The sequence below is a fragment of the Quercus lobata genome, chromosome 7, assembly GCF_001633185.2.
Source record: "Quercus lobata isolate SW786 chromosome 7, ValleyOak3.0 Primary Assembly, whole genome shotgun sequence".
Classification (NCBI taxonomy): Eukaryota; Viridiplantae; Streptophyta; class Magnoliopsida; order Fagales; family Fagaceae; genus Quercus; species Quercus lobata.
This window is the reverse complement of record NC_044910.1, coordinates 19,518,738-19,535,207: the sequence shown is the minus strand read 5'-3', so window position 1 is coordinate 19,535,207 and position 16,470 is coordinate 19,518,738. Positions and strand designations below refer to the sequence as shown.

Below are 16,470 nucleotides of genomic sequence, written 5' to 3'. Positions count from 1 at the left end.
CCTTTGAGGTTGCCCTTAAAACACATGCTTAGTATCAAGCTAAAATTTGATTACATCAATGAGACACCCCACTTGTTACACATTGCTCTATTAACATCAATGTTTGGGAAACCAATCAAGATTATTATTATTATTATTATTATAGGGCAGCACTTTCTACCGTTAATCCTTTAGAGAGCCATGTCAAAACCCATAATACAATACACACAAAAAAAAAAACACAAACACACAAAACAAAACAGAGAGAGTGAGAGAGATTTGCCTTCACGGATGAAATCACTAACAATGAGTTAAACAGGTTGACATGAAGTTGATTAATTTCTTATTTGACCTATTTTAACACAAATCTATTTACGTTAATCACTAAGCATTAGCATCCGGGATGTAAAAAGAAGAAGAAGTTATATTTGCATCCTCACATACCACTTTATCTATTTTACAACTCACTCTACATTCCAATTTCTATTTTTACATACAACTCATTAAAATAATATAAACTATACAATCAAATAATATAAAAAATTTGTTTCTCTCTCTTCTCTTCTATCTCTTCACAACAATCACCACTAGTACAACAATCAAAACCAACCACCACAACCTGGAATCCAACACAACCACCAGAATCACAGAGAGGGAGAGTGACGAGACATAAAGACCTTGCCAAACCCATAACCCACATCCGTTGCACAACCCATAACAACCACCAAACAACCCACCACTGAAACCCACCGTCACCAAAATCCACCATCATTGAGACCTATCACAATGACCCACCACCAAAACCTAGCCATCGATTTAACTCCACCACCGAAACCCAACCCAACAACCACAGAATTGCCACCTCTAAAATCCAACCACCATTGAAACCCACCATCACCAAAACCCACCATCAATGAAACCCACCATCAACAAGACCCACCACCAAAACCCACCCACCAATTTAACTCCACCACCAAAACCAACCCAGCAACCACTGAATCTCCACCCCTGAAACCTAGCCACCACCGATTTTATCCAACCAAAAATGTGTCAGACAAGAAAAGATAGATTAGAGAGAAACAAAGAGAATAGAGAGAAGATGGAGAAATGGAGAAGGAAGAAATAGAGAGAGTAGAGGGAGAGACAGAGAAGAGTGAAATAGAGAGAAGAGGGAGACATGGTGAAGAGTGAAATAGAGAGAAGACAGAAAAGTGAGAGAGTTAATAAAATATTAGTTTTTAAGTTTACATCTTGTGACCAATGAAGTTACATATATGCAACATTTAAGCATTAGCATTGGGTGTAAACACCCCCCAGTTGTTATTTTACAACTCAAGGCACCCAAAACCCACTCCATCCAGGTTTGTAAACATAAAAAAAAAGGCGTAAATGCACTTTTAGTCCCTACATTTTGACGTTTTTCCATTTTAGTCCCTACATTTTATTTTTTCCACTTTTAGTCCCTAAAATCAATTAACACGTTCCATTTTGGTCCTTTCCGTTAGCCCATTACCGGAATTTGCTTATGTGGCAGCCGGAGGGGTTAAAATAATAATAAAAATGCCACATCACCAATGACACATCAGCATAAAAATTTAAAAAATTAATTTATTAATTTTAACAAAATTAAAAAACATAAAAACAAATTTTAAAACATAAAAATACATCAGAAAATCAAACCAAGAACATCCGTCATCAGCCATCAACTTACAACCCAGAAAATCATCTTCTCTCACTCTTCTTTCTTCTTTATTCTTTCTTGGACTCTCTCTCTCGATTTTTTGGCAGTGGATTGGAGGGGCTGTGGATCAGTGGGTCTTGTGATTTGGGTGTAGTGGGTTAAGAATTTGGCCGGTGGGTTAAGATTTTGGTCAGTGGGTTGCGATTTGGGTTTCAATGGTGGTGGCTGGCCGATTTGGGTGGTAGTTGGGTTGGTGATTTTCGGTTTGCGATCTGGGTTTTAGAGTGTTGGTCTTGTGCTTCGGTGGTTGCGATCTGGGTTGGTGGTTTTCGGTTTGCTCGCCATTTGCATGTATTTTGCTCGTCGTTTGCTCGCTGTTGGTTTGTCGTGGGTTTGCTCGCCGTGGGTCTGGGTTTTGTTTGTTGTGGGTTTGGGTTTTGCTTGGTGGAGACCATGGGTTGCTTTTTCAGAAACTTCCAACCAAACCCAGAAACTGCCACCACACCACCGCCACACAACCCACCTCTACCATATGACCCACACATCCCAAAACTTCCACCACACAACCCACACGGCCCATAACCTCCACAACCCGTCGATCTCCACCATGCCGACGCTGATCTGCACGCCCTATAGAAACCCTAAACGCCGATCTCCACTACGGCAAAGGCAGATCTCCACGCCCCAAATGCCGATCTTCAAACAACCAAACCCTAAACACCAATCTCGACACCATCTGCTGATTTGTAATGAGAGAGAGAAGGAAGAGAGGGAAGAGAAATAATAAGAGTGGGTGGTAGCTTGCAGTGGACTATGATAGTGGGTCCGGCCATAGGTGGCTCTAGTGATGGTGTTCATGACCATGGGTTTCAGCCTTGAAGAGAATGGGTTTGAAAAGAAGAGAGAGCAACATGAGAGAGAGAGAGAGAGGAGATGAGAGAATTAAGAGAGAGAAAAAAAGTCACCACAATTCTGGGTTTTTTGTGTGTTTGATTCAAATTGATGTATTTTTATGTTTTTAAATTTTTTTAAAATTAATAAATTAATTTTTTAAATTTATATGTTGAAGTGTCATGGTGATGTGGCATTTTAATTATTATTTTAATCCCTCCGGCTGCCACCTAAGCAAATTCTGGTAGTGGGCTAACGGAAATGACCAAAATGGAACGCGTTAATTGATTTTAGGGACTAAAAGTGGAAAAAATAAAATGTAGGGACTAAAATGGAAAAACGTCAAAATGTAGGGACTAAAAGTGCATTTACGCCCAAAAAAAATTGTAAACTATGACTAGAAAGGTTGCATATATACAACCTATTACTGTTCATTGGTGGTAAAGAAAAATATATTATTTTAATCTTGTGGTTTTGTGTGAAGAGAAAAAGATAGTAGGAGAAAAGAAAGAGAAAATAATATATTTTATTATTTTATTAGGTGATTTATATTATTTTATTGGATTGTATGTAAAAATAAAAACTAAAATGTAGGGTGAATTCTAAAATGAATTGGTAAAATAGATAAAATAGTGTTTGATGATACAAAATAGGGGTACGTTTGGTACATTGAATGTAGATTACATTAGGAACAGTAATCTTTATTACTGGAATAGAAGACATTGTAATGGAATAACTATTACTATTCATAAATTTGGTTGTTACATATGGAAAGCTTGTAAAAGATGATGTATAAGGAAACTTTATATTTTTAGAAATATATTAATTTTAAAACCTATTATATGCACTAAGAAATAGTTATTACATCCATTTTAAAGAGGAATGACTATTCTTCCATTTAAAGAATAATTATTTTAATATAATAATTAATCCATATAATAAAGATGCAACCAAATGACCGAATTGATATTACACATGAATAACTATACCATTACAATAGCTATTACAAACTCGGATGGAACATAATTTTAAGGATTAAAGAGATAAAATAGCAACTGGAGAATTTTTATACCCAGTGCTCAACTCATAAAAAATTTTGGCGTTGGATTTACGAACCGTGTCAAATGAGGAGTAATTTCTAGTGATGGGTTTCATGAGGGGGGTAGTTGAGTCATTTCAAATATTGAAACAGTTAGGCATACATTTAAAACCCTAAACCCTTCTCTCCCATGACTCCATAAGTCCCCATTCTGCGAGACTGCGCCTCTCCCTCTCTATCGTATATAACTCAGGAGCCACACTCACTACTCACTCTCTCTGCTTAATCACTGAACCATGAGACCACCGAGAGGCGGGGGCCGTGGGCGCGGCGGCGGTGGCGGTGGTTTTAGAGGTGGTCGAGACGGAGGTCGCGGCGGCGGTTTTAGAGGTGGCCGTTTTGGTGGTCGTGGTGGAGGCGGTGGCTTTCGTGACGAGGGCCCACCTTCTGAAGTCGTAGGTCTGTTTCGTTTCATGGTTATGGTTTGTGTTTTGTTGAAATAATGAAGCTTTAGGAGTAAATAACGTAATGGTTTTTTTTTTTTTTTTGTTTGTTTGTGCGTGTGCAGAGGTCTCGTCATTTATTCATGCATGTGAGGGTGATGCAGTGACAAAGCTCACAAATGAGAAGATACCCTTTTTCAATGCTCCAATATATCTGCACAACAAGACCCAGATTGGCAAAGTTGATGAAATCTTTGGCCCCATCAATGAATCTGTCAGTTCTGACCTTCTTCTCTTCATTTGGGAAAGTTGCTTTTTTTTGTGTTTGTTTTTGACATGTGGTATGGTTTTGACAGTTATTTTCAATTAAGATGATGGAAGGCATTGTGGCAACTTCATATGCTGCCGGGGATAAATTCTACATTGACCCTGCTAAGCTTTTGCCTCTTTCAAGATTTCTCACACAGCCTAAGTATGTTCTTATACTTGCCCACTTTCTTTTATGAAAATTGCATATATTGGTTGTGAGACTGACAGCGGATGACTATGGTGTTTTTCATAGCTTGGATTTGTTGGTTATTAAAAAAAAAAAAAACTTTTGTGTAAGAAATGTACTACTTTTTTTCTTAGAGATATGAATTAAGTCTTACATAAGAATGTCCACAAGCCTATTGTCCAATTCAGAATATCATTGATAGTTTGTGTGTGTGTGTGTGTGTGTGTACTGAAGAAACTTAGTATATGATCCCACTAGAAGTGCAAAAATGAAAGATTGACCTCACATTAAAAAGAATAAACACTCAAAGTGAGCGTTTTTTGTTTTATGTTTTTAAAATCTTGTTATTTTAGGGGGTGGGGGTTGGGTGGCCATGAAGGCATTGCAATTTGAAACCAGGCTTTGTACTGAGCATATGTAAGAAAGGAATAAGTCTATTTTGATTTTTTACATACGGCACCATAGAAGGAAGATGCTAGGGCCTGGGCTTTAATGTAAGCTTGTAGGAAGACACTAGTCAATGTTCAGAGGGTTATGTCTGGTCAGTTGATTTGATGAAATGCTATATTAGATTTTCCCATTAAAGCAAAACTAGCCTAAGTGCTACAGTTTCATTAAATGAGTCTATCATTTATTCACTTTATATATATATATATATATATAGTATCATTTTATACACTTTTTGAGTTTCAAGCAATAGATATGCCTCTTGAGTTGCTCTTTTAAAAGCTTGACTACTACTTCTTGTTTTGCCAGTGATGGTGGTTTGTTTGGCATGTAAATGCTTACACAATGAGCTTGTTATATCTTGGGATTTGCCTGCAAAGGGACTCATTTTTGCATCTAATTTTGATAGATTAAATAAGTGATAGGATTTTTCTGGTTTTTATGTATGCTTTATATAATTGTTTGTTCCATGACACCTTCAAGGCATCCTACTATCCGTACCATCTTCACACCTTCATAACATTTACTTTTTAGATATATGCTATTGTACTGGATGCTTGTTATACACTTGTTGAAACTGGGTCCACCTATCTACTGCATTTTCCATGAAAGTTATCGATGGTTAGTAACATGTCATAAAGAGGAACTTCCAATGATTTTAAAATAATATTAGGCTTGGAAGCTGCCAATGAGCTCTAGCTAAAATGTCACCTCCTTCCCTTGTAAGATTAGGCTAGAGAGTGAAGTCATGGGTTCAACGTGTAACTTACCAATAAACAAACAACATTTGGCTTGGAAGTTGGGATAGACATGATTGACAATATTAAATCGTTTTTTAGATAGTTAACCTACAGCTTCCCATGATTTTAGGCTTTTTAGCATGTATTAATGACATTGTTTTTTTTATCCTCCACCTCAACCTCAATCTCCTCTCTCTCTCCATTTAGCTTAGCATAGCAAATGAGGGTTTAGTGTTAAATGCTTTACTATCCTATATTTTAACCTTTGAAATATCCATCAATTGTAGCAATACTCTTTACACTAAAAATATTCAGTAAGAAAAAATATACAGATCTTTGCTGGGCCACTGGGGTGTTGATAATGCATTAGTGTGTATTTCAATTGTTGTCTGATGTGTCACTAGTGTTGGAACTGTACCTTTGTCCAATTGGGGATATGTGTGTGGCACAGGCATTTTGTATGCTTTTGCTGGTTAGGATACACTATTTCCAGTTATACACTTTCACCCACAATGAGCCCTTGGCTGCTATTCATGCAATTTTCACTCCAAACTATATTTTCACTCATTTTTCTCCAATTGTTACTGTTGAAGATTTTGATTGCTTGCAGCTGTTGATTATAGCACAGTTTATTCATTCTTGATTTGCTGCAACAAGTGCTTGTATTCAGTCCTGCAACTTGATTCTTAATATTATCTTTATTAAGATGTTAATTGATTATCACATCATATATGAATTGCTCACCACTTTGAATGCCTCCCCAACTACTGGATGAATGGAGAGTTATATTAAATCGCTTGAATGTACACTCATGCTTTTGAACACAATTGGTGATATCTGTTTGGAGTTGTTGCATGGTTCACATGAGATTTTGTTAATTTTGTGCATGTTGTTGAGATCTGACAATAGTGGCTTGATGTTTTAGGGGACAGGCACAAGCTGGTGGTAGAGGCGGTCGTGGAGGCAGAGGTGGTGGTAGAGGAGGTGGTGGTCGTGGAGGAGGTTTCCGTGGAAGGGGTGGTCCAAGGGGTGGCAGAGGTCCTCCTCGAGGTGGTGGCCGTGCTGGTGGCTTCAGGGGCAGAGGAAGATTTTAGAACACCAATGTGTAATATTGTTAGTGCTCTTCTCGTTTGCGTTGTCATTTTAAGAAGCATTGGGCCAAAAAGAGTCAAAATTTGAAATGATGATTTTAGCATTGGCTTTTGGATGTTATTGGAATATTTGTAATCCTTTTTCTAATTGCAGTTGGTACCTAGAAGCAATTTAGTTCAAGAATATTATAATTGTGATTTAGTCAATGTTCCTTAGATTTGATTAGTGGTCCAGTTTTGGCATGCATTTGTTGCAATCCATTATGTTCAGAATATCTTCATTGTGTGGCATAAGATTAAACTCTCTTCTATATCCGTGCTCCTTGGTAATTATAATATGCATTCATTTAGTGATGAACCACCCTTTCTTTTTGGAGAGAAACCTATGTTTATTTTGAGTGCGTCTTAATAGGACTTAATGGTTTTCTTTGGACTTTCTCTCCACCAATACTCTTGTTTTTTTCCTCCCAAAAAAAAAAAAAAAAACCTTTTGGTATACTACATTCTTTTTTATTGTTCTAGTATTAACGGAGAAGCTGTTTAGAATTATTGGGAATAGCCATTAGAAAAATTATAAGTCATTGTGCCTGGTATTGCTTCAAATTTAGGATTTATTGCTATAAAATGAGAGAGTTGCTGTTACTCTGACCAGTCTGTCAGCCTTAAGCTGACATTAAAATGAAGAACGAAAAACTTATACAACTAGTAAAAAAAAACAAAAAAAAAAAAAAAAACTCTGAACTCTGTAGTGTTATTGAATGCATGTAAACAACAAAGCCCTTTGTAAAATCACACGCTCAAGAGGAATACCGAAAGGATCTCAACAGGAATATGGTTGAGAATCATTGGAGCCTTTATTTGAAAAGTAAACCAATTAACTCAGGCTTCCCAACCCCTAAGAACAGTAGCCCTTGCAACCCGATTAACTCCGAGGGTAAAGGCTCCCATACGAAGATCACAGTTGTGGGTCTTGCACATCTCCTTCACATCTCTGAAACCTCTTGTCATGTAAGTTTTCAGCTCATTGTTCACTTTCTCCTCGTCCCACATGAATCCTTGGATGTTCTGCAATTAATAAATCCACCCAGTAAATATAACTACATTAACCAACCCAACATATTTGTCAATGGCAGTTTTATGTTTAACTAAAATAAAGGAGAAAAATGTGTTTTTGTTAATTCATGGTTGTAGAGTAAACTCCACAAATTGCTGAATCTGTATGCTCTTTTCTTTAAGAATGAACATGCAAATAATGAAAAAAATTCTGTAAACTAAATAATAGTAGGTGACAACCTGTAAGGAAACTGCCCAGGACTAATAAAGTGTAAAACAGGAAAATAAAAATACTACCTGAACCCACTCAAAGTAACTAACAGTAACACCTCCTGAGTTTGCATATATGTCTGGAAGGATAACAACGCCTTTCTTTGACAATATCTGCAAGGTATTGCTATGAATTACAAGGTTTTCCTTTTCATTGTTGTTCTTGTAGTTTTTTAAATTTCATAAACTGCACTGACCTCATCAGCCTCTGGGTCAGTTGGATGGTTAGCTGCTTCAATAATAAATTTGGCTTTAATTTCATTTGCATTGTCCCTTCAATCATTTACCAAAAGTTAGGCAATGATCATCATTAATATCCAACCAAAAAAGCTAATAGCAATTATGAAAGGCAAAGTAATGAGTGAAGGTTGAACTTTCTGTATCCTGGATGAAAAGTCATTAAGCCGAGTAGATATGGAAATTATAAGGATGCTGAAAATTTTGGGTAGATATAGGTTGAGGGAAATCTTTTTCTCTTCTCCAATTCAAACAATGTTACACTTTAGTTCAAAATCAATTAGAAACAAGATCTTCTGTGAACATAGATATGGGTAGGAAAACAACCTGTTGATAACACCTCCAAGAGCAGCTGGAATGAGAATGTCACAGTCTTCAATCAATATTGTATTGGGATCAATTGGATCAGCACCCTTGAAACCTTTGACTCCTCGGTTTTCTTTGGCATGGTTGAGTAGGCTTGGGATATCAAGTCCTTTGCTGTTCTTTATGGCTCCAGTGATGTCACTTACAGCAACAATTTTCCCACCATTCTCACTAATCAGTTGGGCAGCCCAAGATCCCACATTTCCAAAACCCTAAGAGGAAATATATGATGATGGCTTAGATGATAACAAAAAATTGTGAAAGAATTTATGATACATTCTCTTGTAATATGAACAACCTAGATGGTACTTGGTATTTATTTTTATCTTTTATTCTTAAGCTATACACACGACCTCACCTTCCACCTAGAACTTATAAGGAGCAGGAGGTGCTAGTTGAGTTAGAGCTCATTTGCAGCACTTTGTTATTTATTACTTATTACTATAAAAGGTTATTAAAACTTGATTATTGTTGTTGTTGTGAACCTTGTTCATGAATTACTACAATTCACAACAGAAGTTCAATTTTAAATGTGAGCATCACTCCACAGCATAAATGATAAAGGATAGTAGTATGGTATGGAAGCTGCACCTGTATGACAAATCGTTGTCCAGAGATGCTCTTCCCATGCTCATTGAGAAGTGCCTCTGTTGCAAAGAGCACCCCTCGTCCTGTAGCTGCATCTCTGCCTAGAGATCCACCAAGGTCCTAATTTAGACCAAAAGGGTAATATAAAAAAAAAAGGCCTTAGGACATTTAAATCATGTGCTGAACCTAAAGTCTATAGAAACAGAATAAATCACAGTGATTTCACATAATTATCCTTGCACTTGGGAGCTATTATGGTACATGAAATTATTTTTGTAGTGCATGTGTTATATAAAACCTCAGAAGGTAATATTTAAGAATGGATTGAAAAAACATAACCAGAAAAACTCCAAAATCTCCCCTTGAACAGAAGAAACTTGTGTTCATGCCATCAGGCAAGTTAGGAGTCTATAAGAATATAGCCACAATTGGATGCAGAGTTGGATTTCTCTCTCTCTCTCTTTATATATATATATACTTACAGTAGGTTTTCCTGTCACTACTGCTGGTGAGTAGCCATGAAATTTTGAGTACTCATCTAGTATCCATGCCATAGTCTGTTTAACCCCAAAGCAGATGGAAGTGCCAAAATCAGTCAAAATTCATTACAATGTCAAGCCTGACGCACAATTATTCCACTTGTTAAAAATAAAAAGAACAGATTTAATGAATTTTTGCATGACCTGTGGACCTGTTCCCATATCAGGTGCTGGAACATCCGTGTGAATTCCAATAAGATCATGTATCTTTTGGGTGAAAACTCTAGTAAGTCTTTCTAGCTCAGAGATGCTTAATTCCCCTGGATCACATCCTATGCCCCCTTTTGCCCCGCCATATGGGATGTTAGCTACTGCTGTCTTCCAAGTCATCAATTGTGCTAAAGCATTTACTTCATCAGGGTCAACCTGTATCATCCATAGAATTATTCAAATTGAAATCCAAAATAGGAAAATAAGTGGCAAGAAGTATCGTCAACTCCCGGACAGAAGTGGACTGAAATTTGACTTTAACAATTGATTCAAGTCCTCTGTGGATTTTTTTGACATTTCTACTTAATGCTGCATATTGGAAAAACTTACAGTATATTGGAAAAACTTAAAATGAGGAAAAGAAACGAGAAGTTGTTGTCACCTTATTGAATATTTATATTTTGATTCCTTAATTACTAATCATGATAAGAATACATAAAAACTGCTTTTTGTTTAATCAAAATAATGACATTCCTATGAAAAGAAACTCCTTACAACTCTAGTTTCAAAAGATTTCAAACATCAGAATGTAAATTACCTCTGGGTGGTATCTGATGCCTCCCTTCATGGGGCCTCTAGCATTATCATGCTGAACCCTGAACCCAACAAAAGATGCCAGAGTGCCATCGTCTTTGGGTATGGTACACTCAACCTGCAATTTTTGCTCAAAAGCAGTGAAAAGAATCAGAGTCAAACAAACTAAATCAAACGTTATACATGTGGGAAAACTGAGCAAGTGATTAACATTTAATCTAATCAAATCAGCCTCATGGTCATCCAAACATGACATGAGGATATAATAAACTCCCACCAGTCAAAGAGGAATCTAAATAAATGATTTATCAAATTATGAACACTTTCCCTGCATGATTAGTGTAGCAGTACTTAAAGATAAGAACAGTATGTATGCGGACTTGATTAGTTTATTTATGATTGTATGGTCTATCCGTTGGCTTCCTGAACTAAGAAACAACAATTAAATAAAAAGGTTAGAGAGTCTTGGAAATTTAAGCATTTAATGCCTCCTAGCTTCTAAAATCAGCATGAAGGATGCAGCTGAAATAACTAACCGAACGTTTTTAAATCCTATCCCCACTTGACATATTGTACTTATTTGAGGAAGAAAAAACAGTAAGTTTGAATTCTAAGTGAAAGAAAAGAAGTGAATACTGGAGTTAATCTTGACATCTAATTAAAAAAGATATGAAGTGGTTGAATGAGCAAACCATCTGGGTTGTTGACACTAAAATCACACTATAAATGAAAATGAAAATTTTCTTGAATTCTCTCGATCCTTTTCGTATGTTTTCTAACTACATAGCAACTACATTTTGAAAAATATGTAACATCAGAGGAAAACTGTATTAGGAGAATATATAGAGAGCTTCAATCACCTTGATTTCTCTAAAAGGAATTAGTAAGCTTTTTTCAAGCTTGGAGTCCAAACCCAAAAGCCGAGCTGCCAGCTTAAAGTTTCTGTTGGTTGCAACTAATGCATTCATGGTTGTCTGAAAACTGTCTGTAGAGCCAAACACAGAAGACAGGTCTCTGTCTTGTAAATGCAAATAAGGAAGATAGATCAATTTATATATCACTTACTCCAAGTCAATAAAAGACAATAATTAATTAATTAATAATATCTTAATAATATATCACTTATCATTAATGTGGAACATGCTGCAGAATAAAATAAGAGAAAAAATGAAAACATAATTCTCTAAGGAAACGTATGAGACGTGCTGTTGCCTCCTACAGTGTCTAAGCAAAAGTTACTAGACAACATTGGCAATAGTTTGCACTTACAAGACACAATTTTGGTGAGCAGAACATTTTTAGTGGCAACGTCAAACTATATTGTTTCCATTAGAATTATAAAAGACTACTATTTGACGAAGATATTTGTTTGTTTGTTTGTTTTTTTCTTGGTTTGTATGAAGTTCACTTTTTATTTCTCTGAACTGATACCAAAGACATTTTATCAAAGTATCCTACAATCCTAGTGGAAAAGAAGCAAAGCTAAAAAGCCTCAAATGTCTTGTCATCCAAAATTGATATAATTGTAAAACTATTGTAGCCATATATATATATATATATATTTTTTTTTTTTGAGAAAAATTGTAGCCATATATTTAATCTAAAAATAATATTCAGGTTCTGTATATTTCCTTAACGACATCATAGGTTCTATATCTTTCCTTAAGGACAATCATATATATAGTGACAGACCATTCTAATGAATTATCTACTACAAGAATTACATTTTAATAACCGTTAGAAAATTAAACAGATAAGGGAATTCCAATGAAGGGAGAGAGAACAAAAAGATGTAATGTCAAAAGGAAGATCTAAGAAGACACTGTTTGAAGAGGACTAGGAAATTGACCATAGGATTTCACATAGATCAATTTGTTCCCTGCAGGCAAGTACCACATGCAATGTTTCTAGAATCTTAATAACAATATTAAATGCATGTAGAGAATAATATGGAACTATAGTATATATTTTAATCAATCTAACCCAATGTTAGTGATTAAGTTTATGAAGTTATGCGAAAGATCACAAAGCAGAAGAATTACTTGTATTATTCAATACATTTGTGCTAACTAAAAAACGTTGTTCTGACTCGATTTCTATCTTGCAAATGGATATATACACATGTGGCACAAGGGAAACGTGAGAATTTCGATTTTCAAGTCTTCATCTCAAGGAATGTGATCTTACTTCCAGGTCAGGTGATTAATAAGTATGTAATTGCAGTCTTTTTTCTAGATTTCCAACTAGTGGCGTAATATAATTTGATATACTGTAAACCTGATACTTTTTTCTTTCTTTCTTTCTTTCTTTCTTTTTTGCTATCTACAAGTAATTGAAAGAAAGTAAAATGGACTTCTCTAACCACTATACTTAGAATAGAATGGATGAAAATAATACATATTACTAACTTTAATTAATATGTTAAAGATCTATAGCTAATCCCAAAAATCTTGATCTCAAAACTTTATTGTTGTTGTTGTAACTTGACTATTATAGGTTATAAATATAAAGGGACATTCAAACTTAAGCTATATATATATATATATATATATATATATATATACACATACACACACTATATTACGTTCGTTAATTTCCTAAAGGGGTGATTTCTCTTTTACAATAGAATCGAAGAAAAAGAAACATAATAAAGAAGACAAGGATGACCAAAGTTTTTTTTTTTGTGGAGAAACAAGGATGACCTAAGTTTAAGTAGTCATTTATTCCAATAATTTTTTAAATCATGAGTTGGTAATTTGCTTTTTGCAAAAGGATCACTCCCACTTAAAAATATATAAATATTTATTATTTACCATAATTAAATTAAAAGGTATACTTTACCTAGGAAAGGAGGTGGCATTTATGAAACGTATATGTACAGGCTAGCAGATGCAAATTTTAAAAATTTAACAAAAAAAAGAAGAAGGGGAAAAGGGAATGTATTAAGAAGATTTTACAATTAGTAGGCATGCAATAAAATACTAGCAATAAAAATCTGATTTGTACATTCTAGCCATAAAATATACTAAAATTCAGAACAATAATTAAGAATTAGTGGTTAAAAAGTAATATTTTGTGCCAAGATTTTTTATTTTTTATTTTTTTTTATCTCAACTGTTACTTCTTACTATTTTCAATAAAAATCTTCAAGGTTCAAAACTCCCTCTCTCCTATTATAACAATTAAATTTTAATAATCATAAAAAAAAAATTAAAAAAAAGAAAAGAAAAGAGAAGAAGAAGTAATCTTTCGTAAAACAAATTGGGGGAATACGTAATGAATTTACTAGAGCTAAAATTCTAATAAATTATTTAGTAAAAGACTATCTAGAACTGAATTCCTACGTTACCAAGCAAACCCTTTGAATCATGTTAGTTTTGGGCTTTGACTCGAATAAGGTTCACTTCAAGCCTAAATTCTCCGGACTTGGGTCAAATAGGGTTCACTAAGTGCTCAAGTTGGCCCAGCCCAGCTCTATTTTTTTCACTCTAATTTTATTTATTTAATTTTTTTTTGATTTATCTCTAAAAAATGTATTGCGCTTGAAGTGATTTTAACCTTTCTTTGATATTTATACTCTCCTTTCATTTGAGCATAAAAGAAAAGAAAAATATATCTATACCCTTAAGCTTTAGGCATTTGAGTTACAATCTTTTTCTGATAAAAAAAATTTAAAAAGGGAAGTTCAACATACATTTGAAATATTTATAGATAATGCTAGTCTGACCCAAATCCTAATCCATAAACATACCTAGTTAGAATTAGGGTAGATATTGCGACTAAAATCATATGAAAGAAATTAAATAATAACGATATTAAATTACTCATCACCTTTCTCTCAAAAAAAAAAAAAAAACTCATTACCTAAAACTAAATATCATGTAGTATTCGTGAGCAGTAATTCTAATTTTTCATCCTTTAAAAAAGAATTTAGAGGTGGAACTAGTCTACTGGAAATGTCAGAGTGCAACAGAGAAAATGGGGGGGGGGCCACAATGTTGTTGCTAATTTCAAACCCAAAAGCTTGAATCCAAAAAAACTAAATTATTACATGTTCCTTAGATGTAAAGTCTAGGATCGATGAAACAAAAGTGTCCCCGAAAGGTCACAAATCTTTGGGACTCTGGCCCTTGGTAATTGAGAAGGGCCAAGCAGCAGTCTCCTCACAAAGGTCACCAAAGGGTGCCACTCTGGAAAAGCTTCAAAAAGTGTTTATGAAGCTCAAAGACATGAAAATTTTAAATAAAAATGGACCTATATACATTAACAAAAACAAACACAAAGAGACAACATGATCACCAAGCCTCGATTGTAAAAGAAAAAATCATATAGAATAAGACATGAGAGAGGATTGTTACAAAAGTTTCGTACCTAGATAGAACTTCAATCTAAATTTGGCAGCAAATGATGAATGTGATGGGGGGCTTGAAGCAAGCAAACACAAGATACAAGTTAATATAGCACCGAATCTAGGAATATATATATATATATATATATATATAAGTAGAGAAGTAGACGAGGAATCAGAATCGAATTCCTGAGGAATCCAAGAGAGCTCCAAAACCCTGTTAAATGTAAATTCAGAATCTTGCAGGCATTATAAAGAGCAACAGTGGATGATGGAATACCTCAACGTCACACTCCAACATGTCGTGTTTCTCAAAAGAATATGGTACCCTTTACCACACAGCATCAAACTCATCTTCCATTAATTAGCATTGTCATTTGTCACACATTCTTTGGCATGATGGTAAGTGTCTTTTACCAAAAATAATAATTGGCTGGTTTGAATTAAAAAATCAAAATAAATTGAAAATAAAACTGACTGCTATGACGTCTCTAAGAACCCATAAAAAAGTGAGAGTTTTGTGAATTTATTGATACGACTTGTGGCACACTTGCATACTCTCAATCGGTCAAGGGAAAGAAAAGTGAGAATAATCAGATGTGGAAATGCAAACTAGAAACCACTAGCAACACAAATGGGTATACAACTACGTGCAATCCAACGCGATTCCCATACAAAACTATACCATCATTTGGAAAAGTTGATGAAAGGCCAATGTGTTAATTATTATAAGTACTTGCCATAAAATCTTATCTTTTAGTCGTTGATTTGATTCTCAAAAATAAAATAAGACGTTGCTTTCAAATTTGAATCTTTTTTTTTTTTTTTTGATGAATCTTGTTATTAATATTATGGTGGGTATTTCATATTTGTAGGGCTTCAATTTGAATGCCTACTTGTATGTTTGTGCCTACTCACCCCGTATCCGTGTATTCTTATTGGAACAAAAGAGAGATATGTTTCATTTATAAAAAATTTAGGTAGTACCTAGATTTAATAAGTACAATGTCACAAAAAAAGATTTAATAAGTACAATTATGAGGTGTTATACAAGTTTCACAATCAAATTTAAAGGGATGTCAATGGATTTTTTTTGATGTTTTAAATGAAAATATTTAGAGTTTAAACTTTAAATTTTAACACTTATAAAAAAAAAATAATAATAAAAAACCTTTTTCTTTATTTGTGATTAGTTTATAAATTTTGTGTCATAAAATTGTAATACTATTAAATACCATTGATAGTATTATTTTTAACAGACCAATTTTATTGGAGAAATTAAATGTACAACACCTAAAAATCTAGTTTTGTCCTTTAGTTATCATTGGGTTATTCTTTCTCCAAAAAAAAAAAAAAAATTATATATTTATATCTCATTGGGTTATTCAAATCTTTGCTTTTTTGCTTTTTCTAAGGTTTTGTCAGCCAAAAAGATTACGGTAAAGATGAAAGCTCTTCAAGCAACTTTTTTAAAATTAGATCATACTCTCCTTTGCTGACCTGACCACAAGTATTGAA

The 16,470-nt window shown here is 34.4% G+C and overlaps 2 protein-coding genes across 4 annotated transcripts; one reads left to right on the top strand and one right to left on the bottom strand.

Annotated features, from left to right (window-relative positions):
* Window positions 1-3,700: 3,700 nt before the first annotated feature.
* On the top strand, window positions 3,701-7,118 carry LOC115951326 (putative H/ACA ribonucleoprotein complex subunit 1-like protein 1). The gene is made up of 4 exons (XM_031068527.1): window positions 3,701-4,049; window positions 4,159-4,307; window positions 4,390-4,505; window positions 6,642-7,118. The coding sequence occupies exons 1-4, from the start codon at window positions 3,887-3,889 to the stop codon at window positions 6,808-6,810; spliced, it is 597 nt and encodes a 198-aa protein (XP_030924387.1). The 5' UTR covers window positions 3,701-3,886; the 3' UTR covers window positions 6,811-7,118.
* A 285-nt stretch (window positions 7,119-7,403) lies between these two features.
* On the bottom strand, window positions 7,404-15,098 carry LOC115953775 (glutamate dehydrogenase 1). Of its 3 annotated transcripts, none has more exons than XM_031071573.1 (10): window positions 14,976-15,098; window positions 11,465-11,622; window positions 10,609-10,722; window positions 10,005-10,226; window positions 9,804-9,878; window positions 9,325-9,441; window positions 8,695-8,945; window positions 8,328-8,403; window positions 8,158-8,244; window positions 7,404-7,872 (listed from the first exon to the last, which is right to left on the bottom strand). In XM_031071573.1, exons 2-10 carry the CDS (start codon window positions 11,570-11,572, stop codon window positions 7,687-7,689), a joined length of 1,236 nt encoding a protein of 411 aa, XP_030927433.1. In that variant the 5' UTR covers window positions 11,573-11,622; window positions 14,976-15,098; the 3' UTR covers window positions 7,404-7,686. The 3 variants fall into 3 exon arrangements, with proteins under 3 accessions (XP_030927433.1, XP_030927431.1, XP_030927432.1); XM_031071571.1 differs by having other exon boundaries at window positions 11,465-11,618; window positions 14,976-15,064; XM_031071572.1 differs by having other exon boundaries at window positions 11,465-11,589; window positions 14,976-15,059.
* Window positions 15,099-16,470: the final 1,372 nt, after the last annotated feature.